Source organism: Anabrus simplex, chromosome 1 (assembly GCF_040414725.1).
Source record: "Anabrus simplex isolate iqAnaSimp1 chromosome 1, ASM4041472v1, whole genome shotgun sequence".
Lineage (NCBI taxonomy): Eukaryota > Metazoa > Arthropoda > Insecta > Orthoptera > Tettigoniidae > Anabrus > Anabrus simplex.
Window position 1 is genome coordinate 1,290,079,028 of NC_090265.1, and position 12,345 is coordinate 1,290,091,372.

General features: G+C 36.2%; 1 protein-coding gene across 1 annotated transcript in view; it reads right to left on the reverse strand.

Annotated features, from left to right (window-relative positions):
• Positions 1-12,345, reverse strand: part of PAN2 (PAN2-PAN3 deadenylation complex catalytic subunit PAN2) — a 317,774-nt gene that overhangs the window by 178,081 nt on the left and 127,348 nt on the right. Inside the window, exon 8 of the mRNA XM_067138515.2 lies at positions 11,073-11,169. Coding sequence (XP_066994616.1) covers positions 11,073-11,169 — 97 coding nt within the window. The remainder of the gene's footprint in view (positions 1-11,072; positions 11,170-12,345) is intronic.

A 12,345-nucleotide genomic window follows, 5' to 3' on the forward strand; every position in this document is an offset into this window, starting at 1 on the left:
GAGAAAATTTTTAAAAATAGAATTCCATTAATATTGCTAGATTTCCATTAATGTTGGTCATGTATATTTTGTGGTAGAGTCAAATCACTGTTTCGGTCTTCCCATAAACCTGCAGTCCATTCAGGGATTTTGATATCATATGGAACCTAAAACCTACCTTTGGATAGGTGGATTTTAAATACAAAGTTTGGTTAAAATATTTCCAGTAGTTTTACAGTTATAAGAAATTTGCTGTATGTACACCTGCTTTAGGCCAGAACTTAGACTGTAAAACATTCTGTTAATTACATACCTGTAATTAATCCTCCTATGAAAAAATGTGTACATGAGGAACAAGTTTTACAAATAGATTTCCATTTTGGTTGGTAGATTACCATGAAGGTTGGTTATGTATAATCGAATGCTTCTTTGTAGGACAGTAAAATCACTGTTTTGGTCTTTCTATAAACTAAAGTGACCAGACATCCCGTTTTGAATGGGACAGTACCGTTTTTCAACCTGTTGTCCCGGTGTCCGGACAAATTTTGTCGGGACGCCTCTTTGTCCTGTTTTGTTAGAAAGTGAATTTTAATTTTAGTCTCTGTTTTTGTCAACATAATATTTTAAATTATTATAGATACTGAAATTCGTGTATGGCAAGGTACTGTTTTTATGTCCATAACAACTAAGCTAGCTAAGAGTAAAGAGGGAATATAGGAGGCTATGACAATATTCGTTACGAGCAACAACAAATATGTCAACCCTGCTACTCTGCCTGCATTTGTTTTCCTTGCTTGAAGCGAGTCCCTGGTTAATTCTCTCAACAACAGCAGTTGGAGTGTCGTATGATACAGGATTAAAGATGCCGAAACGAAAATGTATGTTCACTACTGCGTTGCAAGAAAGGTAAGTGCCTTATTTACTTAGAATTTATAGCGAATTTAATGCAATTCAACTCCCAGTAATTATGTATAGATCAACAAATACTTATTTTGTATCGTAGGTACACGTTCATAAAGAAAACACTGACCGATTGTGATTGTGATGTTCGTTGCACCATTTGTAACACCGAATTCTCTGTGTCCCATGGATGGAAAAGCAAAACTGAACAACATCTAAAATCAAGGAAGCATCAGAAATTGCGGCATCATCATCCAAAAGTGTAAATTCATTTTTTTGGCCAATTTCAGCAACAGATCGTGAACTGCACTTGGCTGCAATTGAATGAGCCTGGACTTACCACATGGTTGAAGAAAATCATAGCTTTCACTCAAATGACTGTGCTTCGAAACTAATAAGAAATTGGTTTGAACAGAAATTCTCTTGTGGTCGTACGAAGTGTGAAGCCATTGTTGTGAACGTACTTGCAACTCATTCTTATGAAATATTGCAGAAGGAATTGAATGAAGTCAGGTTTGTTACAGTGTTTACAGATGCTTCTAATCATGGGGAGAAAAATATTTATCCTGTTATGGTTAGGTACTTTTTACCACTACAGGGTGCCCGTGTTCGAATTTTGGAAATTGATGAACGTCCTGGCGAAACAGCAGATATTGTTACCGATTATCTGATTGACGTGTTTGCAAAAAACAATCTTAACAACAAGATAATTGCATTCTGTGGTGACAATACTAATAGTAATATTGGTGGAGCAGCACGTAAGGGATCCAGAAATATTTTCCACAAACTTAGGATGTTATTACATTGTGAAATCCTTGGCGATGGATGTACAGCGCATATAGTGCACAACACAATTAAGACTGCTGCTGATTGTTTACCTATCGATGCAGAACTTGTTATTCACAAAATATATTACCATTTTTACTCATACACTATTATAGTAGAATCACTAAAGGATTTCTGCAATTTTGCTGAGATTGAGTACAGGAAATGGTTAGGTTATAGCAACACCAGGTGGTTAGCGTTGATGCCAGCACTTGGAAGAGTTCTTGCAATTTTTGAAGGACTGAGGTCATATTTTCTGAGTCAGGAAAAATGTCCAATGATAATGAAAGATTTTTTTGAAACCCCACTGGCAAAAATTGTTCTTCTTTTTCTGCACAACCAAGCTACAATTTTCCACCAGGCAGTTCTCCAAGCAGAAGGTGAGTTAACAACAGAAGTTGAAGTAGCCATGGCACTTTCTATGTTGAAAGTAAATATGACTCAGAAAAAGGAGAACAATTTTATCCCAGATGTTGTAAAATGTGCTTTGCATGAACTACAAGATGAGGGTAAGGTGAAAGTAGAGGATTTCCAAAAAATTGCTAATAGTTTCTATGATTCATGTATTCAGTACTTGAAAGTCTGGACTGACAGATGTGAGAACACCTGTAGAGAGAGTTTTTGCAAGTATGAACAAAATATGGATATCAGAAAAAAACAAAATTAAAAGTTGGAACGCTGAAAGCATTGTTGCTTACGAAAGTCAATCTAAAATACAGTTGCTTTGAGTTTTTCAATTATTTGAAGCAAAATGAGAAACTTCTGAAGAAAATCCATTCTTCAGAAAAATATGTCCTCTAGGCTAACTGTATAACATGATGTAAAGTGTATGCGATTTTTATAGTAATTGTTAAATGTTCTGTATTCATTAGGCCTATTGTAATAATTTTGCCTTATGTTTGTAATAAATTGTAATAAATTGTAATAAATTGATTCTATTTGCTTTAACTTATAGACCAAATAATACTTTTTTTAAAGTCAGTTGATAAGTGTCCCGTTTTCAGCTTGAGAAAATATGGTCATATTATATAAACCCCAAGTCCATTTGGGGATTTTGACATGGTATGGACTCTAACCTATCTTTGGATAGGTATATTCTATATATGAAGTTTTGTTAAAATATTTCCAGTAGTTTTCCAGTTATAAGATATCTACTTTACATGTAGCTGCTTTTAGGCTATGTCCGCTACGACTTAGACGTAAAACATTCCGTTGATAATATCTCTCTTATTAACGCTCCTATCAAAAAAGTGTACATTGAAGAAAGTTTTAGAAATTACACCTGACATGGACAACTATAAGGCAATTTTGCCAAAATATTCAATGCACAGATACACAGTCGCTATGATTTTATTTATATAGATGATAATGAGCCACTAAAACGTATGTTCATTAATTAGAGTCTATTTCAATGAATGCTGTTTGAAGTTAAACAAAAAGGGGAGGTTAGGTGATTTTGTTATTCTAGTTTAAAGGGGTAAAATAAATTTATCAAAGATGAAGAAGCTGAATGTTTAATCTAGATCATCCGATAATGTCCAACTGTCAAACTGTCTACATCCTGTGCTGTTTAGATTGGTATACATATCACTGCAATGAAATATAAAACATTGTTATTCCCCAAAGTTATCTTTCACGTCAACAAAATTGTGTAGGGAGTCAAGATTATCATTTAGAAAAAGTACTTACATACCTGTGAACTATGAGTACATGTTCTGCAAGGTCTTACAAATACTGAGTGTTGTGAAGTTGCATGACCTATCTGTTCGTTCAGTGAGCTGCATGAAAGGAACTTCAATATTATAGCTCTAATTTTTGGAAGAAGAAGTTCTACGATTGCAAGTCAAAACTCAAGAAGTGAACCCTTAAGAGAAGGTTACACATCATTTGCATTTACAAAGAAAAAGAGAGAGAGAAAAGAAAATTATTCTTTTCATAACACCAGCATTTCTCAGTTAAAATTAAAAGAATAACCAACAGCTAGCTATTCTAATCTACAAGAAACCAGTATTTTTAACCCTAACAGCTAGGGATGGGATGACAATACTTGTAGCACTTGATATTCATAACACCTGTATTATCCAAGTAATTAGAATAAAATGTATTTTGTGTGGTACCTTTTGATTTGCAAAATGAATAAGACACAAATGAATGATAAAGTCAGTGCTCCATTAAAAAAAAAATCATAAAACAAACACCATGGCATTATGGCATTACAGCCCTAATGTGCCTTGGCCTGCTAAGCAACTGCCGCTCAGCCCGAAGGCCTGCTGATTACGAAGTGATGCATGGTCAGTGTGACGAAACTTCCTCTGCTGCTATTCTTGGTTTTCTAAGCTGGGGTTGTAATCTCACTGTCACCTAGCTCCTCAATTATTCTCACATTGTCTGAGTGGACCTCGAACCAACCTTCAGATAAGGTAAAAATCCCTGACCTGGTCAAGAATCAAACCCAGAGCCTCTGAACAAGAGTGAGGCTTGCCACCCCTAGATTGCAGGACCCGTTAATACAACTCAGCCGTAGCCATCTGTAATGTGCTAAGGACACTTCAAGTAGTGTCAGAATCAAGAATTTCTACTTATATATTCCAGGTGAATTAATTACTTTAACTTAAAAAAAACTTAAAAAAACAACAAAAAAAAAACAAAAACAAAAAAAAAAAAAAAAAACATTCTGTATTTCCGGTCAATTTGGAAGGAAAATTTACAGAAGCATATTTGCTGAGCGTACATCTTTACAGAGGGCAATGAAAAAATCTACTTGGATTGTAACTGGCATTGCTCATAACTTTTAATATTTTCATCCTGGATTGAGTGTGAAAACATGTCAGATGATCCAAGAATATGTATGTATGTCTACTCCTTTGTCAGTTTCCTGATGCAAGGTTGGGGATGAGGTGAGATGAAATTATGAATTTATGGACAGTTGCTCTTCCTGATGCCAATCTTCTCTAGCAGTTTTGGAAATACAGTTCCGTCTCTGATTTCTGCATTTCTGATCAACTGAGGAGCTAATGAAGATGAATAGGAACTACCCTGACATTTGCCTGGAAGTGAAAATGGGAAACCACAGGAAATCATTCCCAGGACAGCTGATGGTGGGGTTTGAATCTGCTCATCACCCAAATGCAGAGCTTGGCTACATAGCCAAAGTACGTTAACATGCGCAGCTACTCCACTCGGTGATGATCCAACTGGAATTTCACATACTGGAAGCGATTTTATTATTATTATTATTATTATTATTATTATTATTATTATTATTATTATTATTATTATTATTATTATTAATCTCCATCATTTCCCTTTCCGGTCTTCTGGCTCAGGCTGTGAATCAAGATCCTACACAATTGTCTGTCTATCCACCACTCCCTTCATTTCTCCAATATTTCTTCTACTTTTACTTCTTTCTTCTCAATATTCTCTATCATCTCAATCCTCCTCTTTCTGGGCCTTCCCTGTTATCCTCTTCCTTTTATTTTCTCCATAAATACTTGCTCTGGTAATAATAATAATAATAATAATAATAATAATAATAATAATAATAATAATAATAATAATAATAATAATAATAATAATAACAATAATAACAATAATAACAATAACAACAACAACAACAATAATAATAATAATAATATTTGCTTTACGTCCCACTAACTACTTTTACGGTCTTCGGAGATGCCGAGGTGCCGGACTTTAGTCCCACAGGAGTTCTTTTACGTGCCAGTATGGCCACGAGGCTGTCGTATTTGAGCACCTTCAAATACCACCAGACTGAGCCAGGATCGAACCTGCAAAGTCGGGGGTTAGAAGGCCAGTGCATTAACCGTCTGAGCCACTCAGCCCGGCGCTCTGGAAATCTGTCACCTTCGGATCTCATGTGTCCATACCATTCAAGTTTACTGGTGTCTATCTTCTTCAGTAGTTTTGGGAATCCAGTTCCCTCTCTGATTTCTATGTTTCTGATCTTATGTCTTTGTGTCTTCCAAAAAGTTCCTCTAAGGGAATTCTTCTTGGCTGCCTAGATTCTGCTTTCATCACATTTTGTTGTAGTCCATGTGCTTGCTGTGTATGTCAAAACTACTGTGTACTATACGAAGTATAGAATTATCTTGCATTTCTTTGTTACTTCCCAGTTCCACACTATACCTCTCCCACACAGGTAAAAACCATTGGCTTGCTGGAATCTCTTTCCAATTTCTTTGTTGATTTTTCCATCTTCTGTGAGTATACTCACCAAATATTTCAAGCTTTTCACAACTCTAAAGGTCTTCCATTTACTTCAACATTCCCTCTTCCTTTTCTATTACTGAGCAAGTTGGCCGTGTGGTTAGGGTGGCGTAGACGAGAGCTTGCATTCGGGGGATAGCGGGTTTGAACCCTTCACTGTCAGCAGCCCTCAAGATAGTTTCCCATTTTCACACCAGGTAAATGCTGCGGCTCTATCTTAATTAAGGCCATGGCCGCTTCCTTCCCACTGCCAGCCCTATCCTAACCCATTGTCGCCGTAAGACCTATCTGTGTCGGTGTGATATAAATCAAATTATTCTTCTCTATTGCCTCTCATCATCACTACCATCCTACTCTTCTCCACACTTGTTTTCATTCCATATTCCTCTATCACCTGATTCCATACAGTAACTTGTTCTTGTACTTTCTTTTCCCCTTCAATCCATATTACTATGTCATCTGCAAATAGTAAGGCCTTTGTCTCTTTGTTTCTCATTTTTTGTTTTACATTCTCATGAATTTCATGAGAAAAACATATAAAAAATCACGCATTAAGGAAAATATGTGTGCTGTGGATCTTAACCCTCGAGACGTCCAAGACAGGGCCAAATGGCGAAAATGTAGCCTATTAGCAGACCTCATGTGAATGCTAGGAAAGAGAGAGAGATTCTTGTGAATCTCATCCATGATCTTGTTGAAGTCCTGTTTCTACAATGAAGCATTTTGTTTGTCCTACTTTGTTCTTCACACTTGACATACATTTGTACTTCTCCTCTACCTCTCTTTTTTGTTTTCTCTAATGCATCCCAGACCAGTTGCTGTGGTACACTGTCTTATGCCTTCTTTATGTGTATCAATGTCATCATCACTAAATCATTCCTGAATCCTTATTTTTTCTCCATCATGTTCCTTAATGTGAAAATTAGGTCATAAGTTGATCTATCTTTTCTAAATCCATGTTGCTCTGCCTCCATTTCCCTTTCTATCTTCCAACTAAGTCCTCCCTCTAATATCCCTCCAAAAAATATTTGCTACACATATGAAATGAGTTGATAACACTATAGTTGTTACATTCCTTCTTATCACCTTTCTGGAATACTGGAATTATCAGAGATTCAGATATTTTTGTGCATTTCATCCATGGTTGTGATGGAGAGTAGAGGGGATAATACATTTCCTTGTTGAAGTCCTGTTTCTACATTGAATCTCCTGGTGCTTCTTTTTTCTTCAAAATAATCTATATACCCAACGTAGCCCTATTACTTCTGCTACCATTATCATCTCTGTAGTCCCCTCATTCACAAAGAAAAAAACTCAACTCAACACCAGCCTTCGTGTCGAAAAGCCAAGTAATAACTGTAGGGTCTCCTACATCGAGACAGTAAAGGCAGGCTCAATTTACCTGGAAGGATGAGGGTTTGGTTCCCTATCAGGACATCAAAAACTTTAGAAACAAAATTTCTGTTTCTAGAGTGGCACATGGCTACATAATAAAATGAGAACTAGGTTAATTCCTGGTGGAAAAGGGAAGGCATATGGCGAACCACTATGTTTCACTTAATGTCAAGGTTATGAATAATGGAAGCCTTTAATTTTCACTTCTCCAAGGGCCTTCATGGCCTGTATGGAGATGGCAAGTAATAACTATAACTAAAGGACAAAGTATCAAATATCAAGTATTGTGATTAATTTCAAAAATAACAGCTGGAAAAAGTTATCATCATCCCATCTCTATCAAAAACATATTGTGTTAACAAACCACTCAATAAAAATATGGAAGTGAAAATTATGAAGGAAAAATAAAAATAAAAATAGTGCTTAAGTGTCTTCTAAGTTTAATAGCTCTATCTTTCCTGATGTTTTCTTTCATTAAAAGGATTTCATTCCTCAATAAAGTGACTAGAATCCTCAACAGCAATTAACATATCTATAAAATTTCTATAGAGGTGAGAATATTTCCACAACTTACAAACAATAACAAATTTCAGAACGTTGCTCCATACACTTGTTTCAAAGTAGTACACCAAAGTACATCAATAAAAGTAGGTTTATAATGTTCTGAAACTCTGGGTGCAGATTTTTAGAATTATTATGGTATTTATAAACTATACCAGACTGCAAGCATATCACAGAATACTATTTACAGAAATACATAGGCATGTTATATGGCCAATTGTTAGCCAACAGCAATGTCAGTCAGTTTACAGAAACCAACACCAAAGCAAAAGAATTATAGAAAGTTTATGACAAATGTACATGCAATTAATATTACCAAATTTTGGTCCAACACGCAAGTATAAAGGATTGTTTTTTGAAATATCAGTTTAAGCAATTTCAACACCAGAGTAACCTTAGAATGCCAAGAACCAAAGACGATGAAACATACAATGATATGAATAGCAATAAGAATAGTACCAGTAAATTTGTATTTTATAATATTAGATAATAAAGATTAACATTAATGATCATTATTACTATGAATTTCTAGATCCTCACTTTTTCCTTCATTATTCAAGAATATTATTGTGATGCAGAGTAGGACAAAAAAATGTATAAGTATTACGATCTGTTAACTCAACAGATGGTGCAAGAATTTGTTCTTTACTATGAGCTAAAAAGTGGGCTGCACTTGTGTTACATGCAGTGCAATTTTTTGGAGTATCATATTGCCACTAAATTAAGCCAAGATCCATCCTACAAACTAAGGTGTAATAGGTCAACAGTTAGGCCAATTTTCAATTTTATCAAACGTTTTTATGAACCTCATTAATATGCCATTTATAGACTGAGATTTAAAGTAAGAGTACCTAGCATGCAACCTAATTGGAGAAGAAACAGATTCCAACATGTTACAATATAAGCTAACTGCTTAAAACAATATATTACACTTAAGATAGGAACAGTCATGTTGCCATTGATGCTTTCATGGCCCATACTTATAGACATGATGCAGGCTTTTGGGCTTATGCCATGTCAAGAAAATAAGGTGAAATTCTTTACGTTTCGCAGAGAACTTTGCTCTGTGTCATCAGAAGAAAATCTCGACTGTCCACACGAAAGGCTTCTAAAGCAATGAGGTTTGAATTTGGACGTTACCCAATAGAAGTGGAAATGGTACGTTCATTCGTTACCAGCCTGCTCCCCGGACACGGTACAGCGCTAGCGTTCGAAGCGGAAGTTGACGGAACCATCAGAATCAGTCTGAGAAGTTCACATGACATAACAGGTGTATGTACATATGAAGGTAAGACATTGACACAAGCTTGGAATGAAACATCTGGCAATGAGGAACGTATGAATTTGGAAAAAAAAAAAAAACGAAATGAAATAACAACAGTGAAGGGACAGGGAAGGGAACTACCTACGTAAATTCTTAATGGCTGGCAACCAGGTATTACTTAATTGATAGCCAGTGTCCCTGTTGAAATTGTTAGAATTTCTACGTATTTCCACAGCTTCCCGTATAATCCTGGACCTGTAGTGTCTAGTGTGAGTAAGAACTGGAGCATCTTGTAACATGACATGATCAGACGACAGAGCATGCTCAGCTATTGCTGATTTGTTTGGCTGGTTGAGACGAATATTACGTTCATGTTCTTTGATATGAGTACCAATGGACCGGCATGTTTGGCCAATGTATATCTTACCGCAAGTACAGGGAATTTCGTAACCCCCAGGATGTAAAAGTGGGGACAATTTGTCCTTGGTTTTACCCAGATTGTGAGCAATTTTAGCGACGGTGCCAAACACGGTTTTTAATATTGTGTTTGCGGAGGACCTTGGCAATTCAATCTGCAGTGTTAGGAATGTAAGGCAGATAGGCAGTTCCCTTCACTTCTTCCTTCTGTGAACTCTGCTTGGTCATTTCTCTGGGATGCAGGGCTCTATGAATCTGCAAATCACTGTAACCATTACCCTTGAATGTGACTTTGAGTGTGTCCATCTCCACCTGGATATTTGATGGTCACAAATTCGTCTCACCCTCTTTGTGAGTGTTTTGAGAATGCCTTGTTTTTGTGCTGGATGGTGGTGAGAATCTGCATGAAGATCGCGATTTGTGTGGGTAGGCTTACGATATACGGTATGTCCTAAGGAGCCGTCCGATTTCTTCCTTGCTAGAATATCCAAGAAAGGAAGGCATCCGTCTGCCTCCATCTCCATAGCGAATTTAATTGAAGGATGTTGCTGATTTAGGTGGTTTAGAAATAGATGAAGTTTATCAGGACCTTCTGTCCAGACCACAAATGTATCATCAACATACCTCCACCAAATCATAGGTTTGAAGGGCGCTGAAGCAATAGCCTCCTCCTCAAAATGCTCCATAAAGAAATTAGCCACTACGGGCAAAGTGGACTTCTCACAGCCACTCCTTCCACCTCTTCGTAATAATTTCTACCCCACAAGAAATAGCTGGAAATCATGCAGTGGTAAAATAGCTTAGTAATGTCCTCAGGGAACAGGTGTTCAATGAGAGATATGACCGAGTCGATTGGCACTTTAGTGAACAAGGACTCCACATCGAAACTCACCAAAAGTGCATTAGGTTGAAGGGTTATTGTTGACAGCTTGTTGACGAAATACCAAGAGTCCCTGACGTATAATTCAGTATGTCCTATGAGTGACTGAAGCATTTTGCTTAGGTATTTAGCCAGAGCATACGTAGGAGAACCTATCGCACTAACAATAGGTCTGACCTTGTTCACCAAAGTGCCGAATGACTCGGAGCCAGATGATGATGATCACGATGATAAAAATAATAACAAAAACAACAACAGTAACAATAATAACCCATCCTCCTTCTATGTATTTATCATGCCCTTGACCATTACTTTTATATGATCCTGAGTGTGGAAGGCGAGTGTCTAACAAACTGCACAACCTCAAATACAAAAAAGCGTTTGTATAAGGAGTAAAGGATGGCACATTTCCATACATGGAAATAATTATTGCCAAAAATGAATATAAATTTAAAAAACAACAACAAACATCTACTGGTACTATTCTTGTTCTTATCTGCAGGGCTATGCATTGTAACACATAGTTCTTCAGATATACTCGAGACAAAATTAAACTCTCCTTTATATACATAATAACTATATAACATGGTATGAAGGATTTTTTAAAATCTGAAGCCTCACTTGATTTCTTCGGCAACCTTTAGGATTGGGTGCATAACCAATGGTTCCCTGCATCTTCATGGTTCGTAGAATTTCTGGATCTATTGGAGGGGTTCGTCTGAAATGTTTGGCAAATAATTCATATTAGAACCTTGTAGAAAAAATAACTAGCAACAATGCAAAAGAGCAGGATCAACTAATTTGAAAGTCCATCAAATTCCAAAGCAGACCCTAGGAGAGGCCTATTAAAAGTCCACTACTTGGGAAAGGAGAAATATAATGTAGTAACTAGAATTGTGTCTAATTTACAACATACAAGGGCTTTAAAAAAGTATACCAATGTACATAGATGTACAATTTGATACAACAACAACAACACAGAATGAAACAATAAACAATCAAAGTTCAAATAAGCAAATAAACACTATTACATAAATAACACTTTTATATTCCCTTCCAGAAAAAAAAAAAAAAAAAAAAAAGAAAAAAAAAAAAAAAGAGCTGAATATTTTGTAATAATTTTTTTTTTTAAAGGGTACAAATTCTGAAAAATAAAAATATACTAAAATAATTCTTTCTGCCATACATGTTTCAGAAAGGTACCAGCACAATCATGCCAGTTCAATATTTCAAATGGCTTGTAACATATTCTTTGGGGAGGGAATACCAAAATATGACAATTTTAAATATAAGTGGGGCAATTTATCTGAAAAAGATTTGGTCAGATGTTCAATTTAATTTGTTTCTAACGGGTTAGTTCTTAACATTCTATATGAGTGGAATATTGTAAAATAGTTCCCTTCCTTGGAGATATCACACTCCACAAAAAAGGGTTCTAATTTTGCACACACAAAATCTAGCTCTGGCACCTGTTAGTAAACCACAGTAACAGAAACAATAGAAACACACGTCTCAAATTCTTACACTTCGTTGATAATGAAGTATACGATGAAGCCGCATGTGGTTTGAAGAAACTTTACAAACTGAAACCCATTCTGGACCACTTGAATAGCAGATTCTGAAGTGTGTACACACCCGAAAGCAATGTGTCTGTAGACGAGTCTTTTATGTTGTGGAAGGGACGTTTGTTGTGGAAAGTTTTCATACCGTCTAAGCGCTCAAGATTTGGTATCAAATCATTTGAACTGTGTGAATCTATGTCTGGTTACGTGTGGAATTTCCTGATGTATATAGGAAAAGACACCCGGTTTGATTACACTCTGATAAATGAACCATTTGGATCAAAAGTAGTTTCCCATTGCTTTCCTCACCGAGACAGATTCTCTTTCCTTGC